General features: G+C 40.7%; 1 protein-coding gene across 1 annotated transcript in view; it reads left to right on the forward strand.

Annotated features, from left to right (window-relative positions):
- bin3 (bridging integrator 3) overlaps positions 1–18,833 on the forward strand; it is a 61,597-nt gene that overhangs the window by 38,872 nt on the left and 3,892 nt on the right. The window contains exons 7-8 of the mRNA XM_088336445.1: positions 8,941–9,082; positions 17,686–17,820. Coding sequence (XP_088192571.1) covers positions 8,941–9,082; positions 17,686–17,820 — 277 coding nt within the window. The remainder of the gene's footprint in view (positions 1–8,940; positions 9,083–17,685; positions 17,821–18,833) is intronic.

The following is an 18,833-nucleotide window of genomic DNA, read 5'->3' on the forward strand; positions in this document are numbered from 1 at the left end:
GGTCTGTGAAGCCCTTTAAGACTCCTTGTGATTAAGGCCGTCACAAATAAACATGACTTGACTTGACTATGAGGATAAATAGTTAGGTTTAACTTACTTTTAGAAGATTTCGGCGACATCCTCCTCCGTGGTAAAAAGTGGCGGAAAAAAAGTGATCCAACCATTTTCTCAACCGCATCATTCTTTCTTATTCCACTTTCATTTCAAAAGAAATGCTTCGCTTCTTCTTTACACTTCACACCATATTGAATGGATGCACTAGATATTAAACAATAAAAACGTCGAAGTTCTTAGCGTGCTAGAGATAAAGTGCAGTGTGTAGACACACAAACCAGGAAGTCGAAGCTAGATTTCTTCCTCAGGGTGGATGCTGGGTGACCTCTCACAGCGCCACCGAGGGTAAAAAGCACTACAGCACTGTCCACTACCCTGATAAAGGTGCACAGAAAACGGAATCTAACTAACAGCAATGTACTCTCAAATGCGGCCAAATTTGGAGTGCATGATGATATATAATCAGTTTCTAAAGCGAATTCCTTCTGCAGTTTGTCGCAATCTGTATCGTCCTTTCAGAAACCGCTGCAACCAAATAAAAAATGTTACAGTTTTACCACGTAAAAGTAGGTAGGCCACATAAACGTAATAGGTCACATGGTTAACTTTCACTATGCGCGACCTCTTCTCTAAAGCTGAGTCACACAAAGAGCTTTAAACATAGAAGCGAGACGTCAGCATTCAAGAAAGAAGCCACTTGAAAATCATTTCACACGCTAACAAAGCAACACGGACAACAGGCAGTGCTGTGTGTCATGACAAAATTGCTCCGGGCCGACAGGTGTTTTATGCACGTAAGAATATGGCCCTCAGACATCAAAATTTTCTCGCTGTGTCATGAACCGGCCACTGTAAAGGAGCCGTCACGTATAGGGGGCGGTTACGTAACACCCTGGCGCTGCTAGCATGCACACACATGAGAGCTCAGATAGTAGACTTGAGGCTATGCGTGGAACCCCGCCATGAACTAGGTCAAAGTGGTTGTTTATAAATAGCAGCAGAGCGTAGGCCGGGCCGGGCCCAGCTCCATGATGTCACTCCCAAGGCCACTCCTTGCTCAGCTTCCTGTCGGAAACAATTCACGCTTGTATGAGAGCCGAGCGCCGGCATGCGTAACTTTTCACTCGCCCTTAAGTCACATGCAGAAGGCAGATAGGCGATTTGGCAATATGGGGTAGGTGGCGGTTTCCTACATCAGAGCTGAGGGCCGGTGTTCTGCCGAAACACCCTACCCGGTCAATACGTCCTACTGCAGGCTGATCTGACAGCATTTTTTTTCCCAAGCAAGTATAACCAGCAACTCCGAAACTCAGAATAACAGTAATCCCTCGGTTATCACGATTAATGAGGACCAGTACCCCCGTGAAACGAGAAAATCCATGAAGTAGCGACGCCCCTTCATATAAGCCCCCAAGGACGCAACTTACCTCAAGATGACGTCTGAGAGTTTACAACTGTAACAAATTAATAACTATAGATCTACAGATAAAACACAGAACACAAAAATGCATTTGAATGAATGCTCTTTATTGTCATGCAAAAGTAAAACAAAATGGGAGGGCTTCTCCTTTCAGTGTAAGAAAGTGATTTGGAGAGCGTCTAGCTATCTACACGCTAGCATTGGGTATCCTCGGTTTGACCCAGGTCTCCGCGATGAAAAAAGTACAACCGTCTTGGATGTTGCGGTTTCCCACGAATTGTAGTTCAAGGACATCTGTTTAATGGGTAATAGATCTGCCGTTGCTGAGTTGCAGGCTTGGCAGGGGTCGCTTGTAGGAGTTGTTACGTAGCCTAGCTTTAGCAGTAGGCTGGACCTGCAGCACTGCTATAGCCTTCCCTCCCAACACCGCCTGTGTCGTTTCCTGAACCTGATAATAATCCACGGAGCACCCACTGGTTTACCCTTTCTTTGCGCTATTCTGACTTTTTCAGAGTCCGATATAATTGTTGAACTTATTTTCAAAGTCACAGGCCGGCTGGCTGTTTTTATGCTTCACAGTTTTTTTTGGTGGCCACATTGACTTGTGCGCCCGCCCCGCTGTATGACGGCATGCACCGGGCTATCACAGTCGTGCACAGAGGCCTTCCCTCATTATTGTGTTCAATGTCTGTTGTCTGCCGCAGAACACAATGCACAGTATGTTGAAATCAATGACAAAAAGACAATTCGGTTAAATGCAAAATCCGCAAAGCAGCTAATCAGCGATAACCGTTGAGCTCAGTAGCGAGGGGTCTCTGTGTTCCAATTATGTAAACGGGCACTATAATCCAATTGGAAGTATTCTAATTGCAACGGTTTGTTTACGCATTTCATTTTTTTAAATACTGATGCAACAGCAAGGTAGCGAAGCGTTACTGGATTAGTTTTGGTATCAATTTGATACCAGTAAATTCAGGGTAATATCAATAAAAAAATCAGATACTTTTTTCTCAAATTTCTTGATCTTTAAATAACTGAACTGTCACCCCCTTGAATTAGTTTATAATGATTGTAGAAACAGTCAAATTGTTTTTTAATAACTACAATGAAAAATTTTATCATTTCTAGTACATATGTTTAAGAAACAAAGTAAAGATGCTCAAACAAGAATAAAGTGGCCACAAAAATACAACTTTAACAAAGTTAACATGACATCTATAATACCTTTCAAACTAAAATTGTGTGAACAATACTATATTAAAGTTGTACAACAGTATAAAGTGAAATAATTCTACGACAACTGTTTCAGAACAAAAGTCAAGAGTCAAACCCCCAAAAAAGCATTAACATAACAAAAATACAAACACTGTATAACAATGTTAACAAGACCTTCAGAATGCCTTCCATTGCACAATATTTTAAAAATAAACTATATTGTGCAAATAAATTATAAACACAACTTAAAATTTGACTTTCATGCATGGATAACCTTACAATCCACTAACAACCTGTATCACAGTAATAGTTGTAATTGTAACACAAGTGAATTGTATCGATTCAATCCAAGTACTATCTCATTATCAATAATATCGATATTGTATCAATCCGCCCGCCCTTAATGGAAACGTCAGTCGGGTTGAGCGGATAATAACTCCGGGGGCAGCACACTGGGAGAAGAGTGAGAGTTTGGTTGCTAAAATGCTTTAAATGAGCCGTTCCGAGAATAAATACCCAAAAAGAAGAAAAAAAGTGTGTTTTGGTGACTCATTTATTGTAAACACCTCATGAATCATTTTGTGCCCTATTTACTGTCACCTTGTGATGAGTTTATACTCCTACTCTAATCGAGCATCTATCTCCTGGGTGTCCAAACTTTTCAGAATGCGTGCCGGATTTGGTCAGCTGAAAATATGTAAGGGTCGACCTTTCAGCTTGTCATTCTTTAAACAGTCTTTCATAAATTCAACCTGCGTGAAAGGTGTGCTTTCCTGGGCGATCAGCGCCTTTGTATAATTTTTATTTAACTCGCAGGGTCTCGTGAAAAAGTGCTGCTTTGCCGTTAAAACAGCTTCCAGTTGCTTCACCTTTTTACTGCAATCGTTTACACTTTGTAGTTAGCATTTTTAGTCCTGCAGTGCCTCTTGATGTTATCTTCTTTGAAAACAGCTACAGTCTCTTAACAAATTAGGCAGACTCCGATCTTTCTGATGTCTGTGAAAAAATACTCTAAATGTCACTTGTCCTGGAAGTGGTGGTCCTCACAGTCGACTTTCTTTTCTTTTTCTTTTTTTTTTTCTTTTTTAAATCTTGCAATGTCGTAAATGGGGTGGGCTAAAATTCTCACAGAATGGCAAGGTGGCCTATGGGCGACTGCCATCATCTGGTGAAATGGTGATATATATTTTTTGGTACAAACTATTTTATACTGCGGTCAACATTAGTAGCGGGCAACATATTATTAATTTTATGACAGAGGCTGCAGGCCAACAAAATGGGGTTCTTGGGTACCCGTAGCAGCAAGACGGCAGACACTTATGTCAGCTACCTTTAGGTGTGGCTCATGTTGTGTAAATAATAAATATTAATTTCTAGACCAGCAAGTATGATAGTTTATGTATTTTTACTAATTATTTAAATCTTTTTTTAATGCATAATGTTCAATAATATACACTGTCACTTTAAAAAGGTAAAATTGTGAAAATTTTAGAAACCGTAAATTAACGATAACAAAAAGTTGCATATTTTGGTAACTCTCAATTAATGAATTCATTGTGGCATGAAACTAAATAACAATATTTTTGATATTTTGATGGTTTTTTTTCTCCATATTCCTTTATATTTAATATTGAATTTTATACATATATTTTCAATTTAGAATTGTGTTTTGTGGAGGCAATAACCAGGTAAATGATTTCATTATTATGGATGCCATTTTTAATTTTAAATAAATACTTAACAGAATTTCAAATTGGTACAGTTATGAATCGTCTTAAAAGTACTTCCTTTAAAATTCCTATGAACAGTAAAAAAACAACTAAATAAAAATTGCAAAATACCGCCCAAAGACCTTTAGCTATCACATGTTTCACAAACTTTCTGTAAGAACATACAGGGAGTGCAGAATTATAAGGCAAATGAGTATTTTGACCACATCATCCTCTTTATGCATGTTGTCTTACTCCAAGCTGTATAGGCTCGAAAGCCTACTACCAATTAAGCATATCAGGTGATGTGCATCTCTGTAATGAGAAGGGGTGTGGTCTAATGACATCAACACCCTATATCAGGTGTGCATAATTATTAGGCAACTTCCTTTCCTTTGGCAAAATGGGTCAGAAGAGGGACTTGACAGGCTCTGAAAAGTCAAAAATAGTGAGATATCTTGCAGAGGGATGCAGCACTCTTAAAATTGCCAAGCTTCTGAAGCGTGATCATCGAACAATCAAGCGTTACATTCAAAATAGTCAACAGGGTCGCAAGAAGCGTGTAGAAAAACCAAGGCGCAAAATAACTGCCCGTGAACTGAGAAAAGTCAAGCGTACAGCTGCCAAGATGCCACTTGCCACCAGTTTTGCCATATTTCAGAGCTGCAACATCACTGGAGTGCCCAAAAGCACAAGGTGTGCAATACTCAGAGACATGGCCAAGGTAAGAAAGGCTGAAAAACGACCACCACTGAACAAGACACACAAGCTGAAACGTCAAGACTGGGCCAAGAAAAATCTCAAGACGGATTTTTCTAAGGTTTTATGGACTGATGAAATGAGAGTGAGTCTTGATGGGCCAGATGGATGGGCCCGTGGCTGGATCGGTAAAGGGCAGAGAGCTCCAGTCCGCCTCAGACGCCAGCAAGGTGGAGGTGGGGTACTGGTATGGGCTGGTATCATCAAAGATGAGCTTGTGGGGCCTTTTCGGGCTGAGGATGGACTCAAGCTCAACTCCCAGTCCTACTGCCAGTTTCGGGAAGACACCTTCTTCAAGCAGTGGTACAGGAAGATGTCCGCATCCTTCAAGAAAAACATGATTTTCATGCAGGACAACGCTCCATCACACGCATCCAAGTACTCCACAGCGTGGCTGGCAAGAAAGGGTCTAAAAGAAGAAAAACTAATGACATGGCCTCCTTGTTCACCTGATCTGAACCCCATAGAGAACCTGTGGTCCCTCATCAAATGTGAGATTTACAAGGAGGGAAAACAGTACACCTCTCTGAACAGTGTCTGGGAGGCTGTGGTTGCTGCTGCACACAATGTTGATCGTGAACAGATCAAAGCACTGACAGAATCCATGGATGGCAGGCTTTTGAGTGTCCTTGCAAAGAAAGGTGGCTATATTGGTCACTGATTTGTTTTTGTTTTGTTTTTGAATGTCAGAAATGTATATTTGTGAATGTTGAGCTGTTATATTGGTTTCCCTGATGAAAATAAATAATTGAAATGGGTATACATTTGTCTTTTGTTAAGTTGCCTAATAATTATGCACAGTAATAGTCACCTGCACACACAGATATCCTCCTAAAATAGCTAAAACTAAAAAAGCCCCACTCCAACTTCCAAAATATTCAGTTTTGATATTAATGAGACTTTTGGGTTCATTAAGAACATGGTTGTTGTTCAATAATAAAATTAATCCTCAAAAATACAACTTGCCTAATAATTCTGCACTCCCTGTATTAAAATAGCTGATATGTGGTTTTATTACTGAATATAAATTATATTATTTAAGTGCTGTTTTTATTATTTTTGAGGTCATTTATTTCCATATCTCACACAATGATTTATCAAAGTAATCTGCTGTTTACGGGACTTCTGTCTTGTTTTTTTTCTCTCATTCAACTTGTAAATTTATGAAATGAGTTGGTTGCATAATTCCTATTTATTTGGAATTAACTATTTGTCTCAGGTTTTATGGACTGTCTTGTTTGAGTACAGAGGAGAATGAAAGGAAAAGCAAGGGAAAAACGAACCTCAGAAACTGTAATATGTACTGGACTGTCTCAGAAAATTAGAATATTGTGATAAAGTTCTTTATTTTCTGTAATGCAATTAAAAAAACAAAAATGTCATACATTCTGGATTCATTACACATCAACTGAACTATTTCAAGCCTTTTATTATTTTAATATTGCTGAATTTGGCTTACAGCTTAAGAAAATTCAAAAATCCTATCTCAAAATATTAGAATATCATGAAAAAGTATACAAGTAGGCTATTTAACTAATCACCTGAATCATCTAATTAACTCGAAACACCTTGCGAGGGTTTCCTGAGCCTTAAAAACACTCAGCTTGGTTCAGTAAACTAAATCACAAGTATGGGGAAGACTGCTGATCTGTCTGCTGTCCAGAGGACCATCATTGATACCCTCCATCAGGAGGGTAAGACACAAAAAGAAATTTCTCAAAGAGCAGGCTGTTCACAGAGTGCAGTTTTAAAGCATATCCACAAAAAGTCTGTTGGAAGGGAAAAATGTGGCCGGAAACGCTGCACAACCAAGAGAGATGACCGCAGCCTTAACAAAATTGTGAAGAAGAGCCGCTTCCAGAATTTGGGGGAGGTTCAAAGACAGTGGGCTGAAGCTGGAGTCCAGGTATCAAAAGCCACAGTTCACAGACGTGTCCGGGAAATGGGCTACAATAGCCGTATTCCCATGGTCAAGCCACTTCTGAACTCAAGACAACGGAAGAAGCGTCTGACTTGGGCTATGGAGAAGAAGCACTGGACAGTTGCAGAGTGGTCCAAAGTCCTCTTTTCAGACGAAAGCAAGTTTTGCATTTCATTTGGAAGTCAAGGCGCCAGAGTCTGGAGAAAGGCTGGAGAGGAGCAAAATCCAAGTTGCTTGAAATCCAGTGTGAAGTTCCCACAGTCAGCAATGGTTTGGGGAGCCATGTCAGCTGCTGGTGTTGGTCCACTGTGTTTCATCAAGTCCAGAGTAAATGCAACTGTGTACCAAGAGATTTTAGAGCACTACATGCTTCCATCTGCTGAAAAGCTCTATGGAGATGAGGATTTCATTTTCCAGCATGATCTGGCACCTGCCCACAGTGCCAAAACCACCAGTAACTGGTGCACTGACCATGGCATCACTGTCCTTGATTGGCCTGCTAATTCCCCTGACCTGAACCCCATTGAGAATTTGTGGGGTATAGTTAAGAAGAAGATGAAAGACACCAGACCTACAAATGCAAATGAGCTGAAGGCCGCTATCGAAGCATCCTGGGCATCAATAACACCTCAGCAATGCCACAGGCTGATTGCCTCCATGCCACGCCGGATAGATGCAGTAATCCGTGCAAAAGGATTCCCAACCAAGTACTGAGTGCATCAATGGACATTTTCAAATGTTTGATTTAGTTTTGCTGTTATAAAATTATTTTTTTACTTGGTCTGAGGAAGTATTCTAATATTTTGAGATAGGATTTTTGAGTTTTTTTCAGCTGTAAGCCAAAATCAGCAATATTCAAATAATAAAAGGCTTGAAATAGTTCAGTTGATGTGTAATGAATCCAGAATGTATGACATTTTTGTTTTTTTAATTGCATTACAGAAAATAAAGAACTTTATCACAATATTCTAATTTTCTGAGACAGTCCAGGATATTGTGATTTAAACCATTTGATCGTTTCAAAATTGATTACCAAATAACTGTAATAATAATGTAAAACACGATGATCAAATCAATTCAGAGATGTATTTGTATAACCCATATTTCAGCAACAAACTGCAACTCAAGGTGCTGTATTTAGACATTCAATGGACAATATGACGCAGAGTAGACCCAAACAATGGTTAAAACAAAACAAAAATGAAACAAATATTAATAAATAAATGTATCCAATTATGATTTGAAATGATTGATAGAGAAGCGTCCAAAGTTATTTAGGGTCTCTGTTATTAGCCTTCAACCCGTCATCTCTGTTTTCTTTTCGGGTGATGTGGTCATTTTGTGATGTTTTGGAACATGCCTGATGAGAAAAATAAAAACAACTGTTATATAATAAGGCCAGTATCGGATAAACAAATCCCGATATAAAACCGAACACCTCATTTGACCCTTTGCAGGTTACTTGGGTTGCTCAATATTTTGTGTTGCATGTAAGCGGCCATTCTAACGCACTTCAACAAGTCCCGCAACGAAGCTCTGTTGCTAAGTTACAGCAAGACCTGAGTTCTCCTATTTTTAGTGGCCGAGATTTCGCTTCTCGTCGTAAGAATATACTTTCATTATCATTAGAAAGAACGATAATTGTCTCCAAATGACGAGAGTCATGCCTTTTTAAACTACAATAACGAGATAATAGAGGAAGCCTGATGCCGAGCCGTCCTCCGGGGTTTGCAAGTACCTCCGCGAGGAATGGTATTTATTCATAACGACTTTTATTAACATTGTTTGCGGTAAGAAGTCCCTCGGTGCATTTTACGGAGCGGTAATTTCCCGGATTGATCACGGCTGCTTTATTTTCACAGGTACGGCGCCGTCTTCCCCAGCCTCAACATGGCTGTGAAACGTCGGGAGCAGACTTTGCAGGACTACAAGCGCCTGCAGTCCAAAGTGGAGAAGTACGAAGAGAAAGAGAAAACTGGGCCCGTCATGGTCAAGCTGCACCAGGTATGATGATACTGCGGCAGTGTTTGCTTGCTGCGGAATGTTTTTTGTTCACCTTTTTTGAATGAAGACAACTCTTTCATAGAAAAATCTCAAACACTCCCATACCTACTAACAGCGCTGCTTTGCGCGTTACACCGATGGTCTGCAAACTTATCCGTACCACAGGACGGTTAAATGTATGTCTATATTCTCGCGGCCCGGCCCAAATATCACAATAGTAAAAGTAACACTAATAAAAAAGGTATAAGGCCCAAATCCGCTGTATAATCAGTAGACCACTAGATATCTTGGTCAGTGGTTCTCAATTGGTCTGACTTCAGGATTCACCATTGCACCCTAATGACAAGCTGCGACCCAAATCAAGAAAAAATTCCACTTCTCAAATGTATCCAGTAAAAGGATTGTGCACTTTCAAGCAGAGGTGGTAGAATATGTTCATCTTTTATATTAAATAAAAACAAATTGATCAGCAAAACCAAAACGACTGAGTACAGTTTATAATCTCATAGAAGCCTACATCGCATAGAAGCAACCCCCTAAAACTGTTTTAAAACCGCCACATACTAAATGAAATTCAAAACTTTAATACTGTGTGCACCTAAACATTAAATATTATTTAATTATGTAGTTCCTTCTTCTACTCAATCGTTTTCCTCTTTTCCTTACCCTCATAACTAATATTCTCGGGACCCATTTTTATGGGCAGAAAAAGAAAATAAAACCAACAAAATGACTATAAAATTAGTTATGGTTCCTATCGATTGACTGAATAGGTAGAAGAGCTCAGGCAGAGCTTTATCGTCACCTACTGTTAAGAAGTGTAATGGACTGTCCGTTTTTTCTTAGAAAAGGCCCAAACCCACTAAAAACAGGTCCGCGGCCAATTTTTGGGTCCCGACCCACCAGTTGAGTTCTACCTCATGCGCAGATACTTACTAAATATAAGAAGAAGAAAAAAATCTGCTGCCACCTACAGATATGGATGAATATCACTTGATTGGTCAATGAAACTGCAAACATACAAATTTTTTTCTCATTATTATTTTTGGCAAAGTTAAAATTGGGCAAAAAAATTGACATTAGTTTACCCTGGCATACTGGTATAGAAACACCATGTTGGAGGTAGGGTTTCATACGGGTGTTGAATTTCCTTATATGCTTGAAATTTAAATGTTGTTTTTTCATGGTTTGAAAAGTGCTTGAACGCTGGGTGAAGTGCTTTAAATTGTTGCCAAGTTTCTCGGCAGTCTGGCTTGATAGACCAGGGGTTGGGAACCTTTTTGACCCAAAGAGCCGTAAAAGCAAAACTATTTATTTTTTTCTTTGGGAGAGCCACACCATATATTTTAGAACAAATTCAACAAAATTGCCAAACCCACTCTCCAGACAAAAGCTAATTCTTCAGCAAATGTTATTTCACTGCGTGACGCTAGATGATTTGATAAACTCTATGAAATAATAGTAATGCCAGATTCTGTGTCCAATATCAATATAAATATACCACTTAAAATCCCTCTCCCTCCCGCAAGTACAAACAGTGTTGAGGCTCATTTTTTATTCCAAATAATGGTTTCAAAACAAGGTGCAAGCAAAGTTATTTTGGAAGAATGTCAGAAAATACTGCAACTGAGGATAGGGGCCGGTCACACAGACATTTGCGGCTGAATCACGGCCAGAAATTTCTGCCTGTGAGGCGGACGGTATTGGGCGCTTTGAGATCGCCATTCAGACGAGATACAGCAGTGCTTAACACGCGGTCGGAAATTCGCACGCGGGTGGCAGCGCGAAAAAGTTTTGCGCTGCTCAATTCTTCAGAGCGCGGGTACACAGCCTTTCACGAGCGTATCGAGGCTGAACCACGGCCAGAAATTTCTGGCCATGAAGCAGACGCTGTTGGGCGCTGTTGGACGTTTTGAGACCGCCATATAGACGAGATACAGCAGTGCTTTACTCGCGGTCGGAAATTCACACGCGGTTGGCCGCGCGAAAAAGTTTTGAGCTGCTCAAAAGTTTGAGCACGTGTTGAACCGCGTGCCGCACACGTGGTCAACACGTGGTCAACACGAGGTAATGACGCGGAAATGACGCGGAACGACGTGCTCTGGCCGCGGCCAGGGCGTGGTTACACATGGGTAGGACGGGAAATTTCAGCGGGTAATCGTGGGTGTAGCATGGTAATAGCATGTTCTGCGCCTGTATCGCGGTGTTATTACGTGAAATTAGCGTGTTACGCGTGTGATAGTCAAACGCCTTTCTCCGCGTATATACAGCGCGATCTGCCGAGCACACGTCAGTTGTGCTCGAGACGTCAAGGGGGTGAACATGGATCCCCGTCAGCGTAGTGACCTCGTCTTAATCCATTTGTATTTCTTGACATTTCTTTTCAAGATAATAAAATAAAAATGATGCCATAGCTTGAAATCTTGATCTTCACGGGACTGTGTCTTGAGCGGTTATGATTTCTACAGCCCGGTGTTATGCCGAGAAATACATCCCTGCCGAGATTTGCATCCCCTCGCTACTACAACCACTTTTACCTCGTTTTATCTCACTTTTAGGGAACGTAATGGCGAAGATATAACCAAAACCACTTTTGCGTTGGAGTCGGATTTGGGCACAACACCGGCTCGGGAGCTTTTATACCCGTGGTCCACACGAGAAAATGACGCAGAAATTACGCGATGAGGAAGCGGAACAGTCGCCGGCGTCTGTTTTGCGGGCATACCACCGATGAACAGCGGGTTGGCCAATTTTGCGCATTTTCCATCGCGGGCAACCACGGGCAAAAAAAAAAACGCAAAATTTTAGCCGTGATTCAGCCGCAAACGGCTGTGTGACCGGCCCCATACCAACTATTTACCTTTGGCGCAGACGGCGCTGGTTATAGTTGAAAAGAGTGTGTGCGCTCTGTGTATAGCTCCGTCCATTCCTACCGCTCACCCAATCAAATTGCTCTCGGTGCTTTTCTAGAGCTTCTGGGTAAAACTTTTGTTCTGTGTAAAGTTTGTTCTGCGGCTTTTCATCATAAAGTGTCTCAACAATGAGCATAGATTGTTTAATAAGCTTCAATATAAAGATTTATTTACAATTTACAGCCACGGGGTCTGTTGGTGTGTCACCTTGACTGTTAAAATTGTGTCCTATATACTGAACTCAACCCTTTGTACATCACTATTGTCTCAGTTTCCCATGTGAAATAGTGAAATAGGCTCTGCATGAAGTAATTTATTAAGAATAACACAAATGCTATTTTAACTCCAAGCCACATGTACTCATGAAAAGAGTCATACATCGCTCGCCAGCCATAGGTTCCCAAATCCTGCGATAGACCGTGCATCGCATAAAGAAAAAAAATGCTTAAAAGTGGTCTTTTGTCTTTGTTATGCATTTCGTCTTCCCTCACGATGAACACCAGCTGGCATTAGTGGGTAAATCGGGGATATAGACCCACTTTCCTTGTTCGTTAACAAGTGTGACGCTGCGTGGTAATTGTTGAGGCAGAACAATTGAATTCATTTCAATTTACACCGGCCCTTTGACTGAAAAAAGATCGTAGACAGTAATCACCGTTCCTATTCCCAAGCGCGCGTGCGCGTCCATGTGCACCTATTCGGCCAAAATCACCATTCCGGATTGCTCCTAAATAAAATATGCAAATTTGGGTTTTCTTCGGGCCTAGTCGCTTAAATCATATTAATTTTTCAAGCTGGGCTAGTTCGGGTCCGGCCTGAATGTTTAGGCCCGATCTTCCCTCTTGTTTGAACCCACCTTAGATACTTCGTTAGTCTTGGTGAGATCAACAATAATAATAATGCTAACCACAATTAGGCGGCATGGAGGATGAGTGGTTAGCGCGTCAGCGGCACAGTTCTGAGGTCATAGGATCAAATCTTCCTGTGTGGAGTTTGCATGTTTTCCCCCGTGCTTGCGTGGGGTTTTTCCGGGCACTCCGGTTTCCTGCATGTTTTTGAAAGTCAAATGGACTCAATTCATGGACCCCACGTGGGGGGTTTCATTGGCACGCCCATGGGAGGAGCCAGCAGACCAGCTTGTGGAGAGACGTGGGTCGAAAAGAGGAGCAAAAGATCGAGAGAGGAGGCTTGACGGAGACTCGAGCGATATTAATTTAGCTAATTTGGCCATATATTTGATGGAGTTCACTGAGCTAAATTATTTAAGAAATTAATTCTGCCCCCGTGTGAAAATGTCAGCTATTGTTGTCCATCTTTTCCCATCAAGAAACAAGCATACATTGTTAGGAGAATGTAGGTTGTGTTTGGTTAATGGAGTCAGATAACTAATTCGAACAATTTGGTAAACGCTACATTTCAATATATTTAATTCCATAAATTTCACCTGACCAAATTGTCTCTAGGTGTGAATGAGCGAGTGAGTTGTCTGTCTCTGTGTGCCCTGCGACTGGCTGGAAACCAGTTCAGGCTGTCCCCTGCCCACTGCCCGAAGATAACTGGGATGGGCTCCGGCACCCCGACGACTCTACTGAGGATAAGCAGTCCAGATAATGGATGGATAAATGGATAAACACAATCAATATTATATGGTCTGCATTTAATAGCACTTTTCAAGTCAATGAAGCGCTTTATAATGTGCAGTTTTCTCTTTTACACACTAACTAACCGATGGCAGCCATGCAAGGCAACTACCTGCTATCGGGGGCTTAAGGGATTCAGTGCCTTGCCCAAGGACACTTCGGCATATAACACGGATGAGCCGGGAACTGAACTTGCGACCACCTGATACCAAGACAAACTCTCTACTTCTTGAGCTAATGCAGCCCCAATAATGATTATTTAAAACCTAATAATGTGTTATTCTTTCTTTTAATGGTACTGGAAAAAAATGGAAAATTGGCTTTAAAAGTCCCCAAAGAGTGCTTAAATTTGGCCATGAAAAAAGTGTACGAACGCTGTAGAAGGCCGGATAGAAAAAACGAAATAGCCGAGCTAGCATAGGTGAAAGAGTTTGAAATGCGTGCGCGAGAAATTGAGAACCAGAGATACATACAAGCACACGCAAGGCCATTACCGAAGCGCAGCTAACATTTCCTGCTCCATCGCCGCTAACACATCCTCGCATGGAGAGATCCGCCCACATGTCGAGAAAAGCACCGTCAGGGGAACAAAGACGCAAAGAGGCCCCCAACCGGCCCCCCTCCCGCCCTTTGGATCCCCGTGCATTTCAAAAGACAAGCCCGGCCTTTCCATTTTTCAAACCCACTCGCCGAGGCGAAGAAAACACACCGTAGGAATGCGAAGTCAACACGGTAAAAAGCGACAATATGCTCCTTTTTTAAAATACAAAGTCTCAGCATTTTGCATATTCGTGGTGTGTCTGCTGCAGAGTCGGTCCACTAAAACATTTTCACACACTCGAGTTTTGTGGCACCGGGAGTCCACTCGCAGCCAAGTCTACCCACATTACCCACTCCTCCTCACTCTTTGTCGTGATTACAGCCTTTTTTGCAGCTCTTCTTCGTGGGAATTAGGCAAATATCTCTCCCCCTCCCGAAAAACACACCTCGCACGCGGTGACTTTGGTGACGATTGAATATGGCTTCCACGAGGTCGCTGCCCGATATCAATTCGTAATGGTAAAAGAAATGAATAACGGTTTTAAGACATATTTTGTTCACCGGAAGGGCTCAAGTCCAAGATACAAAACAGGCCAAAAAACAAAGTGGGGACGTTTCCAAGTAAAATATTTGCTTCTATTGAAAAATAATATAGCTCTTTATAAATATCAATTTTCTTTCCTTTTTTCCAATTTTTTGGGAGAAGATTTTTATCAAAATAAAACATTTGGGCTTTTTTTAAATGCCCTTTTTTGCCAATATAATTTAATAACTATCGTAAAATGAGAAAAATAATTGTGCCCGTTTGACAAACCATTTCTTAAATTGTGTATTATATGTTAGGAATAATGTAGGCTGATTTTCTCACTTGAAATATTACTTTCCCTTTTTTGTACCATTTAAAAGGAAAATGCATTTCTTCTTTAATTTAGAGATTATATTAACATGAAAAACACAATTCTGCTCATTTCACATTGTTTACATTTTATTTTCTTAAGACTAATGTTCTTTTTCTGTTGGCCGAACATTTTTCTTAATTTAAATATTTTTTCACAATTTATTTTCTGGATTAATTTTTTTTGAAAATGAGAAAAAACAATCTCGTCTTTTTTTTCAACGTCCATTTACGATTCTGAATGCGAACAAACATAATTATGTTTTTATGCCGAGAATGGTCTTAAAATATGATAAAAAACGTTGCTAATTTTGTGTGTGTATTTATTTTATTTTTCCCACATATTTGTGCAATTATTTAAAGATTCTTTCGGGGCGCAAACAAGAGCAAATAAGAGAATAATCAAAACCAAAACAAGAAAACAGAACTTTACCCCACAAAGGAAAATTCCAGAACAAGGACATAACATTTCAAACTGAGAATATTGTCGCTTATGCCCCGTATATCACGTGATGCCCAACCCAAATCTTTTGAAAAAAGAAAAAAACTTTTAAAAATATTTCATATTTATAATACAGAAAGTAACTCGTATAGCACGTGATACCCAAAAAAACTTGATTTAATACTCTTCTTTTTTTATATTTATACAAAATACATGTAGGGTATACAGTTGCTGCCTTACTTACCAACGGTTCCGAACGATCGTTAGTAAGTTGAAATTGTTCGTAAGTTGCTTCAAAGCTATATTTTGTATGTTTAAGGTTTGTATAAGTAACATGTATTGTTTTGTACAAAAAAAAAAACATTTCATAAAATAATATGCTCTATAAAGATAAATAAACTTCAGTTTAACTTACTTCTGGAAGATGCGCTTCAAGAGGTCCTCCTCTGTGTTAAAAGGTGGCCGAAAAAAAGTCATCCGACAATTTTCTCAACCGCATCAAGCTTTCTTATTCCATCATAATTTCAAAGGAAACGGCTCACCTCTTCATTACACTTCACACCAACCATATTGAATGGATGCATGAGATATTAAACAACAATAAAAACGTCAAAGTTCTTAGCGCGCTTGAGACAGGATAGAATGTTTACACACGAACTAGGAAGAGGAAGCGAATTTCTTCTTTGGGGTGGATACTGGGTTGACACCTCACAGCGCCACCACACGCCGGTAGCGGCGGAAAGAAGCACTACTGTCCTGTACTCGGAAAAAGGTGCACATAATACAAAATCTAACAGCAATGTCCGGATATTTTTTGACATTCCGAAAAATGTTCGTAGCCTCCGTTTTACGTAAGTCAAATGGACGCTCCCCGTCTGTACTAATAATAGGGATTTAAATTGCATTATATCTTTAAATCTTAATATGTCAGATCTGTGGAATCCTCTGCACTCTGAGATTCGATCTGCAACCTCAGTGGAACTGTTTAAATCGAGGTTTAAAACACATTTCTACAGGGTGTCTCAAAAAATGTACTCACTTTTTTGATGTGTTTCGCGATGTTTGCGCGTTATCAGCGTTGTCTGGACAATAATGGTCATCACTTTGAACATTTGCGAACATGATTCTTCAATTACATTTGTCTCATGTATTCGATGCTATTTCACTTCACTCTATGTTCATAAATAAAGGTTTTCTCGTCATTCTAAGAGTGAGTACATTTTTTTGAGACACCCTGAATTCTTTAGCTTAAGAATGTTTCATGTTGACGATGTCTGTATCTTTCAACATCCATTGAAGCCTGGTCATCTTGGAAGGGGGATGACCTCATGTGCGGTCCCTTCTCAAGGTTTCTTCATTTTCCTCATGTTGAGGTTTTTGAGTTTTTCCTTGCCCTCGTGTAGGTTTTAGATCAGGAGATGGTGTAATAATAGTATGTACAGTGGGACTTCGCGGTTCCACGTTCGCGGGTTCAGAGCTTCGCGGGTCTAAAAAATAATAATAAAATAAAATTTTAAAAAAATATATATATATATATTTTTTTTTAGCATTTTTGAAGGGGCGTCACTACAGATGCACTGCTGATTTTCACTTTTCGCGGGTTGTTTTGGTCCCCATTAACCGGGTATAAAAAAATAATAATAATAAAACAAAATGATTTATTTATTTTTTATTTTTTTTAAAGTATTTTTTAAGGGGCGTCGCTACTTCGCGGATTTTCACTTTTCGCGGGTGGTTTTACACCCCATTAACCGGGTCTAAGAAATAATAATAATAAACTAAAATAATTTCATTTAAAAAAAAAAAAAAAAGCATTTTTGAAGGGGCGTCGCTACTTGGCGGATTTTCACTTTTCGCAGGTGGTTTTGGTCCCCATTAACCGCGATAACCAAGGGATTACTGTAGTCTGCAATAGTCTGTGCAGCCCTTTGAGACTCCTTTTGATTAAGGGCATCACAAATAAACATGACTTGACTTTTATTGATATGTTTGTCCAGCTTCATCCACATTCCCAGTACTTTTTCAGTAATTGAATAAATGATTCTGTAATACTTTTGTTTGTATGTTTTCCGGTCAAATACACGTCTGAATCTACTCTTGGCTGCAATGTCTTTTGCCAATTTGGATGGTATGCTAAATTCAATACAACAAATTCCTCCTGTCGTCTTCTGTAGGCGAGAGAGGAGCTGCGACCGGTCCGGGAAGACTTCGAGGCCAAGAACAAGCAGCTGCTCGACGAGATGCCCAAGTTCTACCACAGTCGCATCGATTACTTCCAACCCAGCTTCGAGGCTCTCATCCGGGCACAGGTGAGTTAGCGGACCCGCCTCCTCCCGGTTTAGTGGAGCATCATAATGCAATTACCTCCTGATGGCGGCCCACACTGAGACGGGCCGCCCTCGTCTGTCTGGCACCGGCCAGAACCCCGAAGCTTTCTTTTAAGGCAGCTGCCCCCCCGAGTTGTGTCATTTCCTCCGTGGCACACTCCTGATTAGTTAATCAGATTATCTCAATCTGCACTCTGAACTTGGCGTCGTGAGGACAATCCGATCTTTTAATTTGTCCTAAAGGTTCGAAGATGAAAGCGAGGGAAATGACGTAAATGACCCTTTGCGTCCCGCGAATAAGCGCTTGTGGGTGCCCGGCGGTTGTCCCTCGGTTTCCTCCTTCGCTTGACTCCCTTACTACAAAGACCACTTTTGTTCTGGTCAGAAAGCTCGCTCGGTTCCGTCCCGTCCGGCTTGGGTGGACGCCTCACTATCTACAGCTTTTGCTTCCCACTTCCACACGTGCGTTCCATTAAAACGATACAGAAGATGATTGTTTGTCTTTCTCCCTCGTGATTGCAGATTACAACACGCCTCAAAATGGGAGGCTCTCTTAAATTTGTTGTTTTAGCAACACTGGTATGATAATGTAACAGAGATAAGATCTTAAGCCCAACCCGAGCCTAATTTCGATGTCAATCATCACATTCGGGCCGGGCTTCTCTCTCGCTGCCTTCTTTGTCTATCTGCCAGTCATTCTGTAACATCTATTGCAGCCTGGTCATTCCAGAAGGGGGATTATCACTTGTGAGGCCCCTTTTCAAGGTTTCCTATTTTCCTCATGCTGAGGTTCTAAATTTTTCTTTCCGGTATTGTAACCTGTGCAGTCCTTTTAGACATTTTGTGATTAAGAGCTATACTAAATGGGACTTGACTATGATTAATAAGAGGTAAGATCTTATGCCAAAACCGCCCCAGAATTGTGGTCTCTCTCTCTCTGTCTGGCTCTCTCTCTCTCTGACTCTCTCTCTCTCTCTGACACTCACTCTCTCTCT

The sequence above is a fragment of the Urocampus carinirostris genome, chromosome 5 (genome assembly GCF_059441175.1).
Source record: "Urocampus carinirostris isolate Australia breed hairy pipefish chromosome 5, RoL_Ucar_1.0, whole genome shotgun sequence".
NCBI classification, from domain to species: Eukaryota; Metazoa; Chordata; class Actinopteri; order Syngnathiformes; family Syngnathidae; genus Urocampus; species Urocampus carinirostris.